General features: G+C 56.1%; 1 protein-coding gene across 1 annotated transcript in view; it reads left to right on the forward strand.

Moving 5' to 3' along the window:
* Fbln1 (fibulin 1) overlaps nt 1–12,050 on the forward strand; it is a 67,517-nt gene extending 55,467 nt beyond the window's left edge. Inside the window, exon 17 of the mRNA XM_046429383.2 lies at nt 11,259–12,050. Within this exon, the coding sequence (XP_046285339.1) occupies nt 11,259–11,398 (140 nt within the window). The 3' untranslated portion in view covers nt 11,399–12,050. The remainder of the gene's footprint in view (nt 1–11,258) is intronic.
* Nucleotides 12,051–23,156: the final 11,106 nt, after the last annotated feature.

The raw sequence follows: 23,156 nt of genomic DNA on the forward strand, positions 1-23,156 counted from the left end.
CTGTGACTTGTGGCGTGACCTTGAACGTGTTCTGTCTGCTCCCCAAGTGTCCGCTGGTAAGAGGCCTAGGCCTGGCCTCTGCCCAAGCCCCTCTGGCTATGCAGCCACTGTGCTTCCTCCCTGGAGATTTGGTGTCTCGGGAGCACCAAGGAGACCAGGGCAAGGACAGGTGAAGGACAAATCTGTGGAGTTGGTACCTGGGCAGGGGAAGGGGTGAGCTGGGCACAGGAAATGGCCAGAGCAGACACCAGAGGGAAGTTAGTGAATTTGGGAGATCGTGTACTGTGCCCTCCCGTGGAGGCGGGGATGCTGTCAGCTGCTGGTCAGGGGGATGGGAGGGGACAGGGCAGAGCCCTCCCTGTCTCAACCACGTCTGAAAGCACGCTGAGACCACAGCACTCGGCAACACGCTTCCTGTGGTCCACGGAACCTCGCCTGAAAGTTACATCTCAAAGAAATTCTATTATTAGGGAATGTCACCGTCAGGTCTGCTGGTTTGGACTTGGATTTGTACTATGAACACTTTCCAAGCAGCTGAGGACACCCCCTGCCCTCCCCTGGGCCTCAGTGAATGGGCATGTGAGCTGAGGGCTTCTGAGGTCCTGACCAGATCGGGACGCTTTGGAACGTGGGCTCCAGGTGGCGCTGTTGGACCTGGAACCTCACCCCTGCCGCCCCAAACCTGACGGTTGTTAAACTGGCCGTTAATCCCTCGTTGCCAAAGAGCCATTTATAGGGACTTTACAAGCTCTTAAATGGGTTTGCATGTTGTAAACATGACTGAGTCGTCTGGGGGTTCCCCGCCCCAGCCTCCTCCTCCGCTAGTTGGCAACAGCAATAATTAGTTAATTACTATGAATGGTGTGTTAGCCCTGGCCGGGACTCCAGCAGGGCGCAGCGTGGCTGTCAGCAGTCATGAAACCGGCTGCTCGCCCCAGAGCCACTGCCCGCTCTGGACCTCTGTTTCCCCCTTGTAAAATGACCTGCGGGTGTGGCTGTGACGGGACCTGGCCCCTGGGCAGCTCCCAGCTCTGGGAACCATAGCGGTTTGGAATCACTGACCTTCCGGTTCACTCCTTCACTCCTTCCCAAGCCCTCCTGGCAGAAACCACCTCACCAACAGCTCAGAACGGCCTGCCTGGGGGGTGCGGAGCCTCGGCCGGTGGGAGCTCTTAAGGGCGAGTCCCTGGACATTCTTGCATCTTCCGTTCCCAGCTAAATCCTTCCTGGGGTGACCCATCCAGGAGGTTGGGCAGCAGCCGGGCCTGGAATGACACCACCAGTGCCCTGGGATGCCGTCTCTGGCCACATCAGCATCCCAGAGGGAAGCACCCTGGGAGTTTCCGTTTCTCGGCTTCCCATGCGCTGGGGCAGAACAGCCCAGCCGTGTGGCCCCGGAGACCATCTCCCCCAACCCCCCTCTAAAGGGGAAACCGAGGCCCAGAGGGGCAGGGACTTGCTGGTCTTCTACCAGTGACTCGGGGCACCGCACAGTGAGTCGGGACACCGCAGGCCATGGAGCGGCCCCCAGGGTGTGAGAGGTGACCACAGGTGTTCCCGGCAGTGGGCTTCCTGGGAATGGAATGTGGACCCAGCCACACAGCGGCCGTTCCCCTCGCTGCGCTTGGTCACGGGTGCCCTGGTCTTTGGAATTCTGGGCTGGGCTCTGGGGAGGCCCCAGCCCGGCCCTTGGGAACGGCTCCTCCCGAAGCCCTGCCTGCCAGGTGGCCCTGGCGGCTCCCCGCTCACTGTGTGCAGGAGGTCCCATCTTCTGGCTGCCTCTGTCCCTGGGCCTCTGGATGCGACATTTCTCTGCTGGGGCTGTCTTCCCTGGGACCTTCACCGTCCACCTCTTTCCTCTCTTCTGCTGCCCAGAACTCCCTCTGGGAGCTTCCGAGGCCCTGGGACCTCCCTGGCACACAGCTCCAGGCCCGTCCACCTGGCAAGGTTGCCTGCTGGACTGGAGCTGGCATGCAGCTGCCTGGGAGTGGGCTTCACCCTCATGCTCCTCTCCTCTGCTGAGCGCTCTCCCCCCCGTGTTCTTGTGCCCACTCACATCACTGCCCGGGATGGGGCAGGAGCCCTTCCCTTGGGCCAAGGAGGGAAAGGAGCTAAATGACCGCGTGAGCCTGTAACTGAAAACCGCAAAGCCAGGACATCTCCAGACTTGTTCTGAGCGCGCTGCATTCCCAGGCCCCATCTTAGACGGAGCCTGGGTGTCGACTGAGGGGGAGAAAGGGTCCCTGGACCCTCAGTCCTGCCATCTGCTGCTACCTGCTAGGCCTTGGGAGGCTCCTGAGCCCCTTGAGAACCCCCAGGCAGCTCGGCCTCCAGCAGCACACGGCAGGGGTACCTGCCTGCCCAGGGCACTGGTTGGACGCCTGCCAGCTCCAGGCCACACCCTGGGTGGACACTGAGGACCACCAGGGGCTTCCTGAAGGAGGCAAGGCAGGCTGAGTCTCCACCCATGGGCAGAAAGGACATTGGTGAGCTGCTTCGCATAGGAGCTGATGTTTCATGATGGCCAATGCCCTGTGCTGTGGGTCACCCCTACTCAGGGACGCAGGTGCAAGGGCCAGGTGGGCACGAGGCTGGCAGAGGCCATTTGGTGCTGGGCCCAGAGTGGGCCTGGAGCCCAACCTTCCAGAGCTGGGCTGGTGCCAACTAAGACCCACTGGCTAGGAGTGTGGGCGTCCCAGGAAATCACCAGTGGACAAGCCTGCAGGCCCAGTGACCACAGTGTTCACTCCCCTCAAAGTCACAGGAGGTCAATGCCCCGAGACAACCAGGACCCAGAGGAGCCAGACCTTCGGCTAATGCAGTCTTGAAGCCTGTTCCAAGGGACCCAGGGACTGCGCCAGGCGAGCGGCTGTCCCTGACAGTGCCCCTGCATTCCTCTGTCCCCGGCTGCCAGTGAAAAATGAAGAATGCGTTTCCTCCAGGGCCTGAGGGGCTCTCGGGCCTCAGAGCCCTCCTCAGCCGTCTCGGGGTTCACCCTTGGCTCTGCAGGGTGCAGGCTGTGATCAGGGAGCTCATAAAACTCTGTCAAGTAACAGCTTCTGGGTGATCAACGGGATATTTGAACAGGGTGATGCCAGCTGCATGTGGCCAGCCTGGGGTGGGAGGACAGGCCCCAGGCCCCTAGGCACCCCTGCTGCTGGGCTGCAGCAGGTGCAGGGCCTCAGGCCCCTTACCACCCTCTGCTCTCTGCTTCTCAACCGCTCCCCTGGTGGAGAGCTGGCTTGGCCAACGTTTCTGTGAGAGCCAGGAGGAGCCAGGGGGCAGGCAGCTCGAGGTAGTTTTCCACCTGCGGCCTGTTTGCACATGGCTCAACTGGTCCTGGGCCTTTGGGTCAGCCAGCTGTGATCGCAGACGTGATGGTGGAGCAGTCCAGGGTAGGGGGCTTCTCGGACGGGGTAGTGGGGGTACGAGCGAGGATGGAGATTAGACTCCACTCCAGGCCAGTGTGGAGTCCCGGTGTCCACTGGTCTCTACTGGCTGTTGTCCACACTGCTGGCATCTGCTGGCCGCAGTTTGTCCAGGTCCTAGCCACAGAGCATCGGTAGTGAAGCAGGTCCTTATAAGCAGCCGCCATGCCCCCGGTCCTGGGTTCTGGCCCCCTTTAGGGTAAAGACTTCCTTTGTGTCCATGTGGGAGAGGTGAGGTCCAGCCCTGCCAGGCTGGGGAAGGACAGTGTTCTGTTGGTTACAGCCTCGAGCGTGGATTGGCTCGTTACCAGGGGCAGAGGGGTGGGAGAAGAGGGCCTGGGCCCTGGTGGTCAGAGGTCGGGGATGAGAGCAGGCAGCAGAGGGACATTGGGTGATCCTGGAGCACCGAGGGACGGCGTTTCCAGGTGGGGCCTCCTCTCCGATTCTTCACCTGGCCGGCGCGACCTCCTGCTCACACAGGACTCTCTATGAGCCTGCTGTGCCAGAAACGCAGCCAGGAGTGGAGGCCTTGTCAGATGAGGACTGAGGACGCACCGTGGGTGTCCAGAACCCAGGGGCCCCTGGAGCCCTGTGGAGGGAAGACTTGCTGAGTGGGGGCACCGGGGCTTCTGACGCCTTCTAGAAGTCTGCCATGAAGAGGGCAGAGACGCGATTGTGCCCGTGGGAAGGACGAAGGTCAGGAGCCATGCCAGAGCCAGTCACAGCCTCCTGAGCTTGGGGCTCGAGGTTCACTCATGTTGACGGGAGGAGCAGCCTCTGCGGGGTCCACTCCTCCAGTGAGGCCCGTTTGCTTGTTCCTTGTGCACACAGAGCAGACACGCCCGCAGTCCCCCCAGCCCCGAGCAGCTCGTGGACCTCCCAGCTTCTCAGGCCCCTCGGTTCCAGTGGGACGATTTGTGACCCCCTTACTGCTGCTGCTGTGAACCTTTGCAGAGCCTTTGATATCCACAGGCGGTGCACCAATCACTCCCGATTTTAAACGACGCGCTCTAGCCAAGGCCACAGCGGTAGAGACATCTGGGAAGAATGAGAAGGAAAAAAGAAAAAAAAATGGCCCTGGGAGGATATGAACCCACACTGGAGTGATTTCCCTTCTCAAGGTGGGGAAACCGAGGCACAGAGGGGACTCCAGAGCAGGTGACAGCACCTGAGATTGTGCACAGCACAGTGGGACTTAATGGGGGTGCCTGCTGCCGCCATCTTCCTGGTGACTCCTGGAGGCCTGGCCCAGCTCTGAGATCCCCAGCTGTGCCCGTGCGGTGGGCACGACAGCAAGTGCCCTCCGGGAGCAGGCTCGGGCTCCGAGTTTGGATCAGATCCCCTTTCAGAGGATTCGCTGGGCCTCTCCCATGCGGAAGGGCCTCTGCCCTCAGAGCTTGGCTAACGGGGCGCTGAGGTGGGCCTGGCTCAGCTTGGGGGTTCTGTGCCGTGGCCTGCAGGAGCCCTTCCTGCCCCAGGGCTCATCCATAGAGCAGCTCAGGAAAGCGAGGCGGAGGTGGCGCCTCAGGGTGCCGCTCTCTGCTCCTGTGCCCTCCCTGCTCTGCTCTCCACCAGGACACTGAGCCCCTCCACCCAGCCCTCCCTTCCTGCACAGGCGCCTCCCGCAGCCGCTTCCTTGCGGGCTCAGCTGGAGGTTCTGTCCTGGGGACAGTGGCCGCGAGCCCTCCAAGCCCCGGCTCTGAGGCACCTTTGTGTTCTGATCATGTTTCCTCTGCATCGGCCCCGCCGTGGGCCAGCGCCCTGCGAGGACCCAAACTGGGGCTGGCCAACAAGTGCAAGCCCTGGCTCGGGTGCAGCTGCAGGCCTGGGCCTCAGGTCTCCCGCCTGCACTCGCTGGCTGCTTGCGGGAGTCCTGATCCCACGGGGCGTCTCAATTTGAGGAAGGAAGCGTGTTGGCTTAACTCTGGGATGGCACAGGGCAGGACCCGGCCCTCCATGGCCTCTGGGACGTCGATTCTGAGCCAAGCTGATGGGACTTGTCCTCTGAGGCCCCCACGTGGTGGCAGGACCTGGGGTCGCAGTGTGACTGGGGCACAGTGGGCTGGACAGGGCTGGGGGCCCTGACCAAGGTGTGTCGTCCTCCCTGTGTGGCACCAGGGCCCTGCTGAGCTTCAGGCAGGGCAGAAACTGGACCCCACAATCAGGTTCACGTTCCAGAGTCTGGCTCTGACCGCAGTGGGAGGGTGTGGGGGGAGGAGGGGCCTGAGAGCCCAGGTGGACGCGGGGTGCACGGGGGCAGGGCTGGAGGACAGCTGCTCTCAGACACCTGCCAACGGAACAGAGCTCCCCAGCCTTAGGAGGGAGGCCAGGGCCTGCTGAGATGGACTCTGGGGAGCAGGCTGGAGTCCTGGGAGGGAGGTGGGCTTCTGTGATCATCTGGGGAGATCTCAGTAGGTCAGTGATTGGGTCTAGGGCCCTGGAGGACCCCGGCAGGAGGACAAGACAGGGGATACAGAGGAAGGGAATGGTCTCTTACCCCTCCCATCTTGGTGGCATTTTTGGCCAACGATGTAAAGGAGGGTGCATCAGGGAGACCCTCCCGAACACTGCCAGGCTCCCCCACCCCCTGTGGCAAGGCTCAGTGGCCTGGGGCCTGGGTTCTGCCTCCCTGGCTATGGATGCTCAGCAGCCTGCCCACCTGAGTCCCCTGAGAGCCACAGATGGTAGTGGCCCCTGCCACGCCCCGTGAGGGGAGAAAGGCAGGCGGGTAGGCTGCGTGGCCACAGGCGTGGAAGCCCAGTTCCCACAGGAAGTGGGAGGGGAGGCGCCCTCTGGGCTGCTCTGCTTTATTTAGCAGCTGGGTGGCTGTCCCCTCCACAGAGTGTGGGGGGGCACGTTCCTAACCTTATGGCCTATGGGATGGACTTCCCTGGGGCACACTGGGTGACAGTTGGTGTTTAAATATGCAGAAGGGACACCCAACCTTCTTCTGGGCCATTGCGCCCTTTCTCGGGGTGCAGAGAGGGCAGGGTTTGGGAAGCCCTGAGCACCTCCCCTCTGTGCACCACCAACTCCGAGCGCCCTGAGTTGGTGGTGACTCTAGAAAGCGCAATTCCTTTCTGCTACATTTGCCACACATTCGAGACTCAGGGCAGTGTGTTCTGAAAGCACCCTGAGGGTCACATCACAGGGTGACGTGGGGACAGGCCGTGGGTTGGGAGGAGCTGGGTTCTGGGGACCACCCACTGGGCTGGACTCCACGGCCCTTAGCTTGGAATCTGGGACAGGCAATGGGGTCTCCACAGCCCAGCGGAGGATGGAAGAGGCCGTGGGCCACAGGCTCCGTGCACTTCCTCACTTCCTCTGCCCACCGAGGCGCAGCCTGCTTCCCAGCCCAGCCACGCTCTGGTCTGGTGCTCTGCAGGTCCAAGCCTAGTACCTCTGACCCAGACCCTCACCCTGCTGCTCCAAAACCCCACAGTCAGATGCTAATACACCGCCTTGGGGGAAATCCCACACCTTCAAACTTTGCTTCGTGCACAAAATTATAGGAGCATTGAGTAGGTGACCGTCAGGCCATGTGTGAGGCGTGTGTGGAACGCAGAAGAATTTCGTGGTCAGACATGGGAGCCATCCCCAAGATACCACACCATGGAGACGGAAACTTTCAAAATCCAAAGCCTTTCTGCCCCCACGGGTTCCAATGAGGCATCCTCTACTGTGCCCAAGGCAGTCCTTTCTCTTCTCCCCCTTGCTTATCAGTCTCAGCCTCCAGGGACAGTGACTCCCATCCAGGGAGGTTTTCTGAGACCTGGTGACTGCTTTCCAATGCCCTTTGTGTGTGCAATGGCAAGACTTCACAGGTGTCCTCTGAGCTCCCAGCCCTCTGTTCCAGCCCCTCCTCCCACACCTCTTTCCACCCTGCCTGTGGCTGGCAGCGCACGTTGGCACTAAGGCTGAACGGTGAGGACTGGCTCTCTTTGTTGCTATCTCCCTCCAGGTGGGCAGCAACTGAAATCTCGGTGACTTCGGCTGTTGGTCATTATTTCCCAATACTTTCATTTGTGGGTGGTACTTTTATAAATGGTGCTTAATGTGAATTTTGAGTCCATCCATTCTTTCAACAACCATTTCTGGAGTGCATCAGGCAGAGCATGCCATGTTCTAAGAACCAGGGACACAGGAATGGCCAAGAAAAGCCGTGCCCGTGGCCCAGCCTCACCTGGTGGTGGAATACCGTGACCAAGGAGACAGAGGACTCCCCAGTCTGAGCTCAGTGGGAACAGCTTCTTTTTCTTTGTGCAGTATTGACATGTGGCCTTCAAAGTCAGCCACTTGCCTTTGAAGACAGGTACTTTCCCTTGGCATGAGAGCTCATGCAGTGTCTCGATTCGTCACCTCATCTGTTAAAGTGCTTCGTGACAATCCTGCACTCTCCACCACACTGGGTAGAATCGCAGAGTCCTGCATTGGAGGCTGGACTTCAGCACGGATGGCGCCTGCAGGAGGCCACTCAGCTGGCCAGCATGGAACCACGGAGAGCCGGCTCTAGGTTTCTTTATAGATCCGTGTCTTGAGTGAGTCAGGGGTGGGGATGGTGCCGAGAGCCCCGAGGCTCATCTTTATCATTTCAAATGGTTGATGGACAGCAAATGCAGCTTCAAGTGGCAGAAACCGGGAGATGGCTTCAGGGGCCACAGATGTGGCCACGGACCCCAAGACGCAATGACATTCTCCTCGCTGGACCTGTGCTGTGTGTTCAGGATCCCAGATCCCAGGGCGTCAGCTGGATTTATAAAGCAGAGCCAAGACACCAGGGCGAAATGCCCGAGGGGGCCTACATTTTTCTACTGGGGAAAAGAAGACGTAATTATGTCTCGAGGCGGCACAGAGACGCCGAGGAACACCAGCAGCACCAGACCCGGAGCAGAAATACCAAGGACCCGCGTTCGGAAGGTCAACCCGGTGGAACTCAGCATCACGTCCTTGTTTCCTTTTTCCCCTGAGCCTTTGGGCAGGCGGGCAGGTGGCATGGGCAAGCCAGGCATGACGGAGCTACCCCTCTGTCCTGCATTTTATTGCTAGAGTGGCCAATCCCAAAATGTACCTCACCCGGAGCTCTGTTGACCCCCGTCAGGACCACGTTTTATCTTCCTAGACCAAGGAGGCTCTATGGACTGGCTCCCTCCTTCTCTCTCTCCTTCTCTCTTCTCATTTAATCTCATTCGACATTCATGGCTGAACTCCTGTCGTGTGCCTGAGACAGAGTCTCACTGAGTTGCTCAGGCTGGTCTTGAACTTGCAATCCTCTTGCCTCAGCCTCCCAAGTAACTGGGATCACAGAGGAGCGCCACCCGCCCAGCTGTACCTGCTCACTTAGCTGAGCACCTGGCCCCCGTCCCGTGCGGGCTGTCTGAACTGTGGGTTCTGTTGTTAAAGGTCCCACGTGCAGCCAGGTCAGCTCAGTTACAAACAGACGTAAACAAAAATAGGTAAACATGTAAATATAACAGCAAGGGTCATTATTCAGGACTTTAGAATGTCTATATTGTCTATATGTTTCATTGCAAATATTTAGTTACATAATCTATAAATATTTTATATCAAAGTCATATTTTACATACTGAAAAGGGCAGGGGATGTAGCTCAGTGATAAAGCACCTCTGGGTTCAATCCCTGATACCAAAACAAAAACCAAAAAAAAAAAAACATAAAAATTATATTTTACATATAATTATATGCAAATTTATTTATTATTTTATATAAGATGTTGTGACATTTATATATTAACTATATATTTATATAGTTTAAATAACATATATTTATTATAATAATTACATATTCTCCTTTTTTTTTTGTACCAGGGATTGAACACAGGGGCACTTAACCACTGAGCCACATCCCCAGCACTTTTTCATATTTTATTTAATGACAGGGTTTTGCTGAGTTGCTAAGAGCCTCGCTAAGTTGCTGAGGCTGTCTTTGAACTCACAATCCTTCTGCCTCAGCCTCCTGAGTTGATCGGATCTCAGGCGTGGGCCACTGTGTCCAGCTGAATAATTGCATGTTCTTATTGTTCATTGACAAGTGGAAGTCAGAGTAGACAGGCAGCTGCTGTGACGGTGCCTTTCCTCTGCCCTGGGGTGCTTCACAGCCACTGACTCTCTCCTTGGAGCCACATTCTCTGAGTGCCAGGAAGGGCAGTAAGGACCCCCTCCCCACCGTGCCCAGACAGGTGAGGTCAGCAGGGGGCCCAGGGTGCTGTGGCTGGTGGGTGCCATTGTCAGCCTCCGGCCTGGGAGAGGAAAAGGTGATGGTGGAGCGAAGGGGGCATGAGTGAGCCCACCCTGACCCTGACAGGCTGGCCCAGCCCAGGGAGGAATGGACTTGAGCGCCCTTGTCTTCAGACCCAGGGCAACCGAGTGGCCACAAGCCACGCCCCTTCCCTGGAGCTGAAGATGTTCATGACGTTGGGACAGGACAAACCTGCCTCATCATGGGGAGGGTCGTGGGTGGGGAGAGGTTGCTGTCAGCCTGCAGAGGCCTGGGCTGCTGTTCCCTGGAACTAGTGCCCATGTCTGTTGGGGAGCAGCCTGGGGTTCCACCCTGATGGCTGGGCAATGCACTGTGAAATATGCCCATATTCTCCTTTGGAGCATGAACTTGATGTTCCTGACAGGGACCTGCTGCAGGTGCAGGGGGCCTTCATGACCCTCAGTCCTTCTAGGCCTCTGCTGCCTGATGCAGGCTGTCCCCTGCACTTCCTGAGACTGTGGCCACCTGGGGTCAGAATTGTTAGACCCTGAGGCTGCCGTGTGGTACGGCCACTGGCTCAGGAGCTCTGCTAACAGACATCTCTCCCCATCTCCATTGAAGTGACATTGTGTTGGAATCTTGCAATCAGCTATGGAAGTTGGCAGGTGGTTCAAGCAGAGAACCAGCTCCTAAGCAGTTAATGCTGGAAGGCGTGGGGTGGAGAAGGAACTCTGGAGGCCATCAGCAGCCCTGCACGCTCTGCCCCAGGCCTGCAGGTGTGGCTCCTGGGCTTCCTCTACAGGAAGGGCGTCGCCTCCAGCAACCTGTCCTGTCTCCCAACCTTCCTCACCTCCTCCTCACCCCTATTGGACCTGCACAGATTCCTGCCGGAACACAGCACTCCCCATTTTCAATCCTAGATTGAAAATTCCAGTTTTGGAAGCAGGGCTGTTAGTTGTCTCTGGGGCACTGTGAGGAAGGCACGTGGTGCATAAGGCGAATTGCCGAGCCCTCCAGTCTGCAGGAGCTGGGCTCTGCACTCCTGCAGCTGATGCTCGGGGGCGTGACTGGGGCACCTGGATCTTGCAGGCACATCCCCGGGAGTCAGGGCTGCTCCACTGGCAAGAGGGGAATCCAGGGCCCTGTGATCCTCCAGTAACACAGGGAAGAGCCTCTGCTGCGTTTCTCCCTGGGTCATAACTGGGCATGGGACTCAGGAGGAGAGGGACAGGGCCTACCAGGCGTCTACTCCATGCCAGCCCTTTTTCTCAGTTCCTTTAGACCCTGTCTGGTAGATGGTGGTAAAGCAGAAACCCAGGCTCCAAGAAGGCAGGAGTGGCACTGACCCCAGAGCCACCGGCCTGCAAGGCCCACACTCTCATTGTCCCAGCCACATGTGATGCAGGAAGTAGGGAGTCCACATCCGGGCCCCTGAGGGGGAAGCAGAACCAGACTTGGAAGGGAATGCTGTCGGGGGACTTGGGGGCCTGGCTCAGGCTGGGGCCATGAGGCCTGGGTCTCTTCCGCCCTGACACTACTCCAGAGAAAGCCTCCAACACATTCTCCTTGCCGCAGTCCACGGTAACTTCCAGCACACCTTTGTTCTCTCCCCAGGTGTCGTGCGCCAGGTGCGGCCCATCGTGGGCCCGTTTCATGCCGTCCTGAAGCTGGAGATGAACTACGTGGTCGGGGGTGTGGTCTCCCACCGAAATGTTGTCAACGTCCACATCTTTGTCTCTGAGTACTGGTTCTGAGGGCTGGTCCACGGGGCAGCCGAGGGTGCACCTGCAGCCCAAATCGTTGCTGCAGTGACCGCTGTGCCTGTCTGACCCTGAAGGCATTTTTAAATGTTATGTATTGGTTTGTAGCATTAGGCCAATATGTATTTTGCTGAGCCAGGTGAATAAGCCCATCCGATGTACTTTGGTGTTTAAATAATGAGTGTAATTGCTCAGCTGTTTGGCTGAAGACCTTGCTGATGTTTTTAATGCAAAGGTTAAATTTTGTGCCTTTCTCTGTCTGTGGACTGGGCCTTGGTAAGAACTGAGGAAAGACATTTTTCAAAGGGGCAGCCAGTCCAAAATCCAAGAGAAGGCCCAATTACATGAAATTTGACATTTTGGTCCTTTGACACCAATCAGCTTCTGTGTTCTAAGTTCATGGCTGCTGAAGAAGAGCACATAAATGTACAATCATTTCTCCCCAGAAGCAGCCTGAAAGAACGCCGTGGGGACACTTAGAAGGTCAACTGCAGTCCTGTTGAAACAAGGGGGGTCTCCTGGTAAAGACACAGGCTGTGGTGTTTGGTGTGGCCCCAGTGTGTTCGCTTGGGGACTGGCTGGGTTTCTCTGTACCCTGCATCCTTTTCTCACAGGTGGGAAATAAACAGCTTTGTGATCCTCCTGATGGCCTGTGTATGGAACTCTCTCTAGAACGGGGCTCCTGGTCTGGGGCTGGGGCTCCGTGGTAGAGCGCTGGCCTAGCCTGTGTGAGGCACTGGGTTCGATTCTCAGCACCACATACAAAAATAAATAAAGATATTGTGTCCATCTATAGTTAAAAAAGAAGAAGGAAGAGGGGCCTCCTGCTAGCTCAGGGGTCCTTCAGCAGCAAAAGGACAGGGACTGTCCCCCCAAAATCCTTTCCCCCTCCTCTCAGGCACAGACCCCCTTCACCCTCAGGACACCTTCTCATTCTCGGCAGCCTGGACCCTGGCCCTGGCTGAGATCTGGACCTCACATGCAGCGTGGCCCCTGTCAGGTCTCCGGGTGCGGCTGGTGTTGCAGAAGGCCTATTCAGACCTCTCCGACCCTCAAGGACACGAGTCCAGCCTCCTCGGGGAATGCTAAGTGTTTCTGAAGTCACTGTGTGAACACTGTCAGGCCAGGCCAGGCCTGGGGAAGGCCGTGTGGGGCTGGGCAGACCAGGGAGCCATGTCCAGTGACAAGGTCAGCACAGGGGGATTCGAGCAGCTCTCCAGACCAAGGAGTCTGTCCATTCCATAGACGTGCGGCCCATCGTGGGCCCGTTTCATGCCGGAAGGAAGGCATGGGGTGGAGAAGAAACTCTGGAGGCCATCAGCACTGATGGTCCCTCCTGGGCTCTGTGCACCTCTCTGATTGCTCCATGCAGGGCGGGCTGTGCTCGGCAGGACAGCATGGTCAAGACCAGGGCACACAGGTCCCCTCCACTCCCCCTCCCTGGCCCTGACCTCACATGGGCACCAGGGACCCCCATGCTCCCAGAGAGCAGCCTCTGAAGCCCCTGCTGCCACCCCGTCCAGTCCACTGACCTCCTGACCCAGGGGCTCATGTGGTGGGTGCCTCGGAATGGGCAGATTGGGCTTGGAAAATGATAAGACATGCCCAAGCTGGGCTGGCCCAGAGGTGACCGCCGCCGCCACCTGGGCTCTGGAAGAGAGAAAGGCACGTTTCCCACGGTGCAGCGCGAGATGCTCATATCCCGCAGCCCACCTGGACAATCTGAGGGCTGCTCTCCGCAGCTCAGCCTAGATAATTGCATAGTTAATCGTGTGCAGGTAACTCAGCCAGGGGAGGTGGTCACGGGAGGGGGAGCCCGGCTCCCACTCCGCTGGAGAGCTGCCGGATCCCAGGGTGGACCAGCCACCCACACGCACAAGGCCTGGCCTACTCATCTGACGCAGGGGCAGCTGGACGCTGGCGCCTGGTGGCCTTGCTGCTGCCCACTTGCTCTGTCGGGTCAGGTCAGAGGCCACTCCGTCTGCAGATGCTCTGCCAGGGTGGTTGGAGTGAGGGTGTCTCTGCCCCAAGGCTGGAAGGAGCCAGGGTTTTCCCTGGGGACTTTGGCCCAGTTTCCTGGGACACATAGAAAGCCAGTGTCCATTTTCCTTCCTCCACACACTGGCTCTAGGGTCCTGGTGCCCATGGCCCCATCCAGGCCATGTTCAAAGGTCCCTGACACCACTGGGCAGAGGGCTGAGGTCAAGGGAATGGCCCCCATGTCTCTCCCCACATCCCGGGCTCTACGGCCTCAACTGCCAGGCTCGGGTGCCCCGGCCCCTCCCTGCTCTGCAGCTCGGCCCGGGCAGGCAGCCCTGGGTGCCGAGGGGTTGGGCTGGAGGGCGAGGAGCAGGGCTGTTGTCAGGGGCAGACCGCAGCCCTGCCCTGACCGGCAGACCTCCGCCTCCTCCCTCCCTCCTGTTCCCTCTTCCTCTGGAGAACTCAGGGACAGAGCACAGGTCTCCGTGTATGGAGACCTACGCTGTGACCTACGCTGCAAGCCTGGGACAGCCTCTGCGCCTGGTGCAGGAGCCTAAGCTGCAGCCCACACACCCAGGGCCTCCCTGGAGCCCAACCTGGGGAGGCCTGCCCAGGAGAGGCGGCCGGAGGGAGCCTGGAGACAGGGAGGAGGTCACGCCCCGGGGGGAGCCGTGGGCAGGAGAGGCAGCAGACACAGGGTCCTGGAACTGGGCCAAGGAAGAAAGTGTCACCTGGAGGGTGGGACCCAGGAGCAGAGAGGCCATGGCGTGCCTCTGCCAGCAGTCCTCAGGGGGCTCAGGGGCGACAGCCTGACCAGGAAGTCTGAGCAGCAACAGAGCCAACCGTTATTATCTCAGGGGACCCAGCTCTCAGCACCGAGCCTTCCTGCACTCTGAGGGCCAGTGAGTCGAGCAGTGTGTGAACGCCCAGTGGTCCAGGCTGGCTCCTGAATGGTGAAGCCCGCTCCGCCCTTCTCCTTACCCTTCTCCTTGGACCTTCAGACTCCCAGGGGTACCCTCCTGGACCTCTTCTCCTTACTGCGCACACAGCAATGGCCTAATCCTTGCTTTAGGAAGCAGGGCCCTCCTGCTCCAGTGTGAAGACTCTGGTTTTGCACAAAGGGATTATTCCACAGGGAATAATGTGGGCATTAGCTTCTCCTGAGCCCTCTCAGCGGGTGCTGATAGAATCTTCCAGAAGCATCAACCTGGACACTGGAACACACTGACCCCAAGCCCAGAACAGAGCAAGAAGGGACAGTGTACTGATGGCCCTTAGGCCAGGGAACACGCTGGCCTATGCTGATGACCAGGGAGCATCCGTCCAGCCTGGGTCTCCAACTGGGCTCCAGGAGGACTGGGTCACACCATGGAAGGTGCTTTTTATTTTTCTTTCTCTGCCACAACAATTTGGTGACACTTACATAACTCAGGACCCTAGAAGTCTCATGAGGCCAGCCTGTGGCCTCCCTGCCCAGCTCCTGTTCACTGTAGGCAGGGAGGCCGAGGGCGGCGGGATGCAGCGCGTGCCAGGGCAGCATTGCAGCTGAGGCGGGCCCAGCTTGGTGGGTTGGCACCCTGAGAAATGGGCCCCCGGTGTCCAGGGGAAGGCAGGGGCTGGCGCAGAGGGGAGGCAGGCAGTGGGGCTCAGGGTGCCGCAGAGCCTGCTTTAGTAGAGATTGAAGGGCGGCCCACGCAGAGAAATAGCAGCAACTTGGCATGGTGCCCCCCAAACAACCCACCATCAGGGTCAGTGGTGAGCCTCAGAGATCAAGGGGTGCCCCAGAGTAGCCCCAAAGCTGTCTCCTACCTGAGGCCCTCCCCGGCTCTCTCCACTGCAACAGAAAGCGGAGCCGCCACCTTTCCTCTCTGCGAATGAAGTTCCCTTCACTTCCCTGAGTAGCCATTGAACATGTACCCCCATACAAATCCCCGCAGAGGAACGTGCCTGAAATAAAAACAAGAGCGCGATGATGACCAAGCCAGCAGCCGCGGACACAAACCCAGCACAGGCCTCGCCGTGGTGCAAGCTGTGCACTCCGCTAGCCAGAGGCCGTCCCAGTGTTCCGAGGTGGGGGGGGGGGTGTGCACGTCACTGGGAAGAGCCCCCTCCTCGCGCCTCCCGGGGCAGCCAGGCACGGAGCCCAGCCTTTATCACAGCTCTTTCAAGCCCTTCCCAGAGTTTCCCTCATCTGTATCAGTCTTCTCATCTGCAAAATAGGCCTAGTAATTACTACCTTGCAGGATTTTTGTGCACATAAAGCAGGAGGATGACGGTAACACGGGCTCGGAGCCTGTCTTGGAAGATGAGCTATGAAAAAAATCATTCCGGTTCCTTGTTCCAGTCCTTCTCGTTCTTACTTGGAGACTTGCTTTTCCAGGTTCTCAGAAAATGTCCATTCACTCCCCTTTTCTGATCAAACAGGTATTTCCTGCAAGTCTCCTCTAACCCAGGCCTGGCGGAAGCCCAGAGAGGCAGATGCAGGCCTTATCAGAAGGATCGTGTGGAGAATGGTGGGGCCTCTCAGACCTGGGAGAGGCCAGCTCCTTTTCTATAGCAAAGACCAAGATTTATTCTCATCAGTTTTATTTTCTTCATTTTCTCTCCGTGTGCCAACCTTTTTAGAATAAAACTCATTTTAATTTCACAAGACAATTCTAGAAGGATGCAACGAAATTGGCTTGATTTAACTTACAAACTTGAATAAAAACATGCTTTTAGCATCCAAATATCCCTTTTTACTTTGACTGCTGGGAAGCTCAGCTGTAGATTAGTGCCCAATGAGTGATCCGCTGTCTCACACTTACATTGAACTCTCCCTTCCGTCTGGTTTCTGTGCCCCATTTCTACGTGTGCCTGCTCTTCTGAAGCACTCACTGAAGGGAAGAAATCGCACAGCCTTTTGTGAAGTGAGGCATAAATGACAAACAATTCTGTGAAAGATTCGAAGTGTATGGTGACAGAAATCAGCTGACACAACAGCCAACAGGTGGGAGTGCCTGCAGTGACCATCGATGGACGAATGGACACACAAAACAAGATAAATGCACGCAGTGGGCAGCATTCAGCCTTGGGAAGGCAGGGAATTGCCACCTGCCACAAATGCGTGAACCTCGAGGTCAGCGTGGCCAGAGACACATGCCGTCCCAGGACAATCCCGAGTGACCACAGGCGTGTAGGTAGGCAAACCCACAGAGGCAGAGGGTGGCGGGCGTCTGCAGGGCTGGAAGGATGGGGCGGGGTTGGTGAGTTCTGGAGGCCGACAGTGGTGGAGGCCCAAGGGGACTGCCACTCAGCGTCCGCTCAACACTGGCCCAGTGGTGCATTTTATGTCATGTCCCTGTGCTGGGAGCTGGCCTGGCCATTGTGCTGGAGTCGGGGTTGAGCTGTGGCTCGCTGTGGACAGGCCAGGCACCTGTTGGCTGGTGCCCTCTGAGGCCTGACAGGGCTGGTCCTGAGCCGGACGGGGCTGTGGCCGGCCTGAGGCAGGGCCAGGATGCGGTGTCCCTGGCAACTGGCTGTAACAACAGTGAGGCACATTTCTGGCCGAGGCATAATGGTGAGAACAGATCGTGGGGTCAGGAGGCTTGGATTTGAGTTGAGGCTCTGCTGATAAGCTGTGTGACACGGGCCAGCTGCTGACCCTCTCTGAGACAGATTTGGAGTCAAGGGTACCATCTGTGAGCAGCCTGGGGCCTGCTGCTGGCAGGGGCTCGCAGTGCTCCGTCCCCCTCTTCCCTCCGTACAGTGAAAGTCCCTCCTGCCACACCCCAGGGACCTTCCTGCAGGCCCCACTACTCCTGCGCCTCCCTCCATCTGCAGAGATGCCACCTCCTTCTCGGGACACTTTCCGGCTTCCTGCAGGCACAAGGGCGGCCTCCTGAGGGCTGGCTCAGATGTCCTGCCTGGTCTCTGCTGGACACAGGCTGTGACCTGAAATCCTCCAGTGACCAGGGACAGTGGCCGCAGGGAAGTCAGGCCTGTGCAGGCAGATGGAGCCCAAGGGCGACGGGCACAGCGTCCTGCCTCACGAGTCCTGGCCGCCCCCCGCCGGCCCCCCTCGCCCTCTGGAACATGAACGAGTCCCCTCCGGTGCGAGGCCAGTCCAGCGCGGGGCCGGCAGTCCAGCCGTCAGGAAACAGAGGCCCCTTGAGATCTAGATGGCCTTTCCTCCTTGAACTGGGACGGAAGAGCAGCTTCCCTGGCCTCTGTGCCAGGCGACAAGGCCAACGACCAGTCACTCTATTGCTAGGGGTCCATTCTAGGTGACAGCCACCCCAGGTGTGACAGGGGACACAGTGGAACCTGGGGCGCTGAGGACCTGGACGCCAAGGGACAGGCTGACAGCCGCTTCGTCCAGAGGGAGGCCAGTGAGACACGGTCTCGGCACCACGGGGGACACAAGCCCTCTGTGTCCTCGGGGTCCAGGAGGACCCAAGAGGAGACCAGCCGTGAGCAGGGGCGTGCTCTCTGCAGGAGCCCGGGCCTCGTTGCTGGTAAGGCCCAGGCGGGCTCCCATTTTTCTAGTTTTAGGGTTTTGTCCTTTCAGCTATAATAATTTATTTGAAGGTCATTTCCACCCTGAGTCTTAGCTCTTTGAGTGAGCTTTAGTACACGCACAGTGAGGTGCTCACGGCTTGAGGGTACGGCCTAAGGGACGTTGACACCTGTGTACACCGTGGACTGGCCACCCTCATACAGAACACCTTCGGTGCCCAGAAGACCCAGCCCCTCCCACGTCCTGACTCCTGTGGCTGCTTTGCTCATTCAGGAGCGCCCTGTTAGCGGGAGTGTGTGGTGTGCACTCTTCCGTAAACTGGCTTCTTCTGTCCCGTGGTGTGTCGGTGAGGTCCCCCCATGTTATCAGGGAGGTCAAGTGTTCACTCTTCCTTGTCATGTAGTATTTCACCGAATGTCACAGAGCTGCTGTGGCTTCCTTGCCCATGACCGTTGTTGGACACACACATCCTTTTCTGCTGGGTGAGTATCCAAGAGTGGAATTGCTGGCCATGATGTGGGCTAAAGTTGCTGCACCGATTTGGACTCCCTCCCAGAGCCTCTCAGGCCCTCCTGGGGAGGCTCACACTGCAGTCATTTTCAATTAGCCATGCTGGTGGCCTGGGTGAGGTTGGAGGACTTTCCTAGTCTGGGTGTGTGTGTGTGCATGTGTACGTGTGTGTGTGTGGTGTGGTGTACCTCTGTGTGTGTGGTTGTCTCTGTGTCTATGTGTGTGTGCATGTGTGTGGTGTCTCTGGGTGTGTATGTGTGTGTATGGTGTGTGTGTGTGGTGTACCTCTGTGTGTGTGTGTGCATGTGTGTGGTGTGTGTGTGGTGTGTGTGGTGTGTCTGTGTGTGGTTGTCTCTGTGTCTGTGTGTGTGTACATGTGTGTGGTGTCTCTGGGTGTGTATGTGTGTGTGGTGTGTGTGTCTATAGTGTGTGGTGTGTCTGTGTGTGGTTGTCTCTGTGTCTGTGTGTGTGTGCATGTGTGGTGTCTCTGGGTGTGTATGTGTGTGTGTGTGTGTGGTGTGGTGTACCTCTGTGTGTGTGGTGTGTGTGTGGTATGTGTGTGGTTTGTCTGTGTGGTTGTCTCTGTGTCTGTGTGTGCATGTGTGTGGTGTGTGTGTGTGCATGTCTATGTGTGTGGTATTCCTCTGTGTGTGTGTGTGGCGTGTGTGTGTGTGTGGTGTGTCTGTATGTGTGTGTGGCATGTGTGTGTGTGTGGTGTCTCTGTGTGTGTGTGGTGTGGTGTGTGTGTATGTGTGTGTGTGTGGTGTGGTGTGTGTGTGGTGTGTGTGTGTGTGTATGTGTGTGTGTGGTGTGGTGTGTCTGTGTGTGGTGTCCCTGGGTGTGTGGTGTGGTGTGTGTGTGTGTTGCTGGGGATGGACTCCAGGCTCACACCCTCAGCGCTGGACCTCTGAGCGGCACCGCCCACCCTCGCGGCCCCTGGAGCGGGCCTCTGGGGGCTTGGGTTTGCCGGTTCTGTTCGGTTCTGTCTGTTCCTTCTATTGCACTTCTGGCCTTTGGGCCTCGTCTCTGGGACGTGCCGGTTTTAGCCAGGTTTTAGCTTGTCTTGTTGCTGACTGCTGAGCCCTGTGTGTCCTGGACGGGAGCCTTTCTGGACATGTCACCTAACCATCTCCCCGTTTCCGCTGGCCTCTCCTTGTGGGTCCCTGTGTTTGCTTATTTGTTTTTTCCTATTTTGTCTGTTTGGGGGCAGCACTGGAGACTGAAACCAGAGGTACTTCCACCGAGCCATGTCCCCAGTTTTTTATTTTGAGACAGGGTCTTGCTAAGTTCCCCAGGCTGGCCTCAAACTTGCAGTCCTCCTGCCTCAGCCTCCTGAGTTATTGGTTTCTCTTGATGAGCAGTTTATCAACTGCCTCTTATGATTAATGTTTGGGGTCCTATAAGAGCAATCTTACAGAGAAGAGGAGAGGGTGCTGGTGAGGGCTGACGGGAAGGCCAGACAGCAGGAGCTCGACCAGCAGGTGGGTGCTGCGTGTGGGTCCAGGGCATTGTCCAGGAGAATCCTTCAGGGAGGTCTCCCCGGCGTGGTTAGAATAAGTGGGCAGTTCTGTGGCGTGTGTGTGAGAAGCTGTGCCTGAGAAGCGGTCACAGGCCCCGTGGGGTGTGGGAGGTCAGCAGGGTGAGTCAGCTGAGTGGACTCTAACTGTCCCACTGGGAGGTGGCCACCAGGGGCCATGTGTAAGGCAGGATCAGAACTGCCCACCCTGAGAAACTAGGCTGGGTGGGTGGGGAAGCAGGCCACTGAGCCCTGCTTCTGGTCCAAGAAAGGTTAACTTGTGTTCAAAGTGGAGGAGCCTAAATGTATAGAGTTCACTGCGTGATGGAGTCCATAATAAATTTGAGAGACTCCAGTAATAATAAAAAATCCGTGAATGTAGTGTTCTCTTACAAGTGTTTGATAGTTTTCAGCGTAGGACTTGCATATAAAGATTTATCCATGGCTGGGGTGTGGCTCAGTGGTAGAGCCTTTATTAGCACGTGTGGGGCCTGGGTTTGATCCCTCGCACCACATGCGCACACACACACACACACACACACACAGAATGTTCCTAGGTGGTTTATATTTTCATGCTATTGAAACTCTTCTAATTTCTTTTTTCTAGTTGTTTGTATATTGATCATTTTATCTTGTGATGTTGCTAAAATCATGTATTACTCCTCATGGTTTGTAGATGCTTCCAGATTTTCTATGTACACAATTATGTTGTCTTACAACAAAACAAAAAAAAATATTATTTTTTTTTTACTTTCTTCCTTTCCAATTTTTATACCTGTTTCTTTTTCTTGTCTTATTGCACTTGCTAGGTCTTCCAGTACTATATGGAACAGGAGCGGTGAGAGGGAAAACAGCAAGAAAGTGTAAACAATTCCATTCACTCAAGAGTAGGTCACCCCCCAGCACACACACACACACACACACACACACACACACACACTATGGCTAGTTACCTTGAGTCTCCAATGTTCCACCAACCTTCGTTTCTGAAATAAACTCCACTTGGACATGAGGTATCATATTTTTACTATATTTTGGGGTTTGATTTACTAAAGCTCTGTTTAGGATTTTTCATCTATTCTCATGAGAGATACAAACCTATAAATTTCTTTTATTATAATGCCCTTGTCAAGTTGTAATATCAGGGTTTTTCTGCCTCATTAAACAAGTTGGGAGGTGTTCTCTTTTTCTCTGTTCTCTATAAGAGTTTGTGTAAGATTGTTATTATTTCTTAAATATTTGAAAAATTACCAGTGAAGACATCTAAGTCTGGAGTTTTCTTTGTGAGAAGGTTGTAAATTACAGATGGAATTGTTTTTAACATTATAGGATCTTTGGCTTTTCCCTTTCACCTGTGTAAGTTTTGATAAATTGTAGTTTTAAAGAATGTGTCCATTTCATCCAGGTTGCCACTTTTACTGGCTTGAAGTCCTTTGCAACATTCTTGTTAGGTTTTGAATGTCATGAGAACCAGTGAGCTGGTGCACACCTGTGCTCCTAGCCCCTCTAGAGGCCGAAGCAGGAGGATTGAAAGTTTGAGGCCAGTCTCAGAAATTTAGCAAAGTAAAAATAAAAAAGGACTGGGGATGTAACTCAGTGGTAGAGTGCCCCTGGGTTCAATTCCCAGTACAGGAAAAAAAAAGTCACTGGCGGGCTGGGGTGTGGCTCCGTGGTAGAGTGCTTGCCTCACATGTGTGAGGCACTGGGTTCAATTCTCAGCACCACATATAAATAAGTGAATAAAAAAAGGTCCATCAACACTAAAAAATATTTTTTAAAAAAGAAGTCATTGGGATCTGTAGTGATGGCTCCTTTCACTTCCAACATGGGGATTAGACGGGCTGGGGTCGTGGTCAGTGGCAGAGCGCTCACCTAGCACATGTGAGGCCCTGGGTTCGATCCTCAGCACCACATAAAAATAAATTAATAATAATAAAAAAGGTATTGTGTCCAATATAGGGATTAGAAATCTGAGTCTCTCCTGTCTGTCCACCCGCATTGTTCTTGGGGGATCGCCAACTGTGAGTCTTCTCCAACTCCCGAGCCCTCTTTGCTCATTGTCTCTATTGGCTATCACTCTCCAGCTCATTGATTTCCACTCTTGATTACATTCTTCTTTCCGCTTTCTTTATTTAGGTTTAGAAACTGTTTTTCCTTTTCCCAGTACCTTGAGAGAGACTTCGATGGTTGACTTCAGCCTTCTCATTTTCTAATATTTGCACTGAAGTCTAGAAATTTCCAGCTAAGCCCTTCCGTTGCCGCTTCTCACGAGTTTCGAGATATTTATTTTCATTATCATTCAGTCTGAAGTCTTTTCTAATTCCGTTGTGATTTCTTCTGGGTCCCGTGGGTTATGCATAAGTGTATTGTGTAGTTTCCAAGCACTTGGGAATTCTCTAATTATCTTTCTGTTGTTAATTTTTTGTTTAATTTCGCTTGGTGGTCAGAGAACACACCTTGTGATTCTGGACTTTGGAATCTGCCAGGGCTTGCTCTAGGGCCTGACGTAGGGTCTTTGGGGTAAGCGTTCCCGTCCCCATTTTCCCCTCCTGCCCTGGCACCATAGATGTCATGCATTTTCCTATTTATTGCATTATTCTTGCTCTCCATGGCTTACAGTTTTGTGTACTTACCCGATGTTCACCCTTAGCCGGGTCCTGGATCCCCTCTGCCACTCCCTTCTGTTGGGGCTGCTTTCCTTCAGCCTGGGGACGCTCCTTGGAGGGCGCATCCCGCCCTCGAAGATTCTCCCAGCCTCCGTTTGAAGACATTTTGTTGTCTTCATTTCTCAAAAAATCCCACCTTCAAAACGGGGAGCAAGGTCTGCTGGTTTGTTCCTTTTGGCAATTTAAACATGTTATGTCCTGGATTCACCAATCTACGAGTCACCTTGGGGGCCACGCTGCCCTCCGCAGGTCGTCCCAGTTTCAGCACACCTGCCGCCACACAGGTGCGTAGGCAGCGGCACTCTGGCCTCCCAGACCACCTGTGATTCCCACTCTGTGTGAGCTCCTCAGGCCAAGGAGCAGCAGCAGGGAGAAGTCACACACACCTGTGCCTTCCTGGGGAGGGGGGTCTCCAAAAGGGTCACAGGCGTGGTGGTGCACACTGTGAGCCCAGGTACTCGTGAGACTGAAGCAGGAGGATCGCAAGTTCAAAACCAGCCTGGGCAACTTAGCCAGATGCTGTCTCAGAAGGCACTGAGTTCGATTCTCAGCACCACAGACAGATAAATAAAAAATCAATAA

Source organism: Marmota monax, unplaced genomic scaffold, assembly GCF_021218885.2.
Source record: "Marmota monax isolate L192 unplaced genomic scaffold, Marmota_monax_Labrador192_F-V1.1 WCK01_AAM20220418_F8-fsc00051, whole genome shotgun sequence".
NCBI classification, from domain to species: Eukaryota; Metazoa; Chordata; class Mammalia; order Rodentia; family Sciuridae; genus Marmota; species Marmota monax.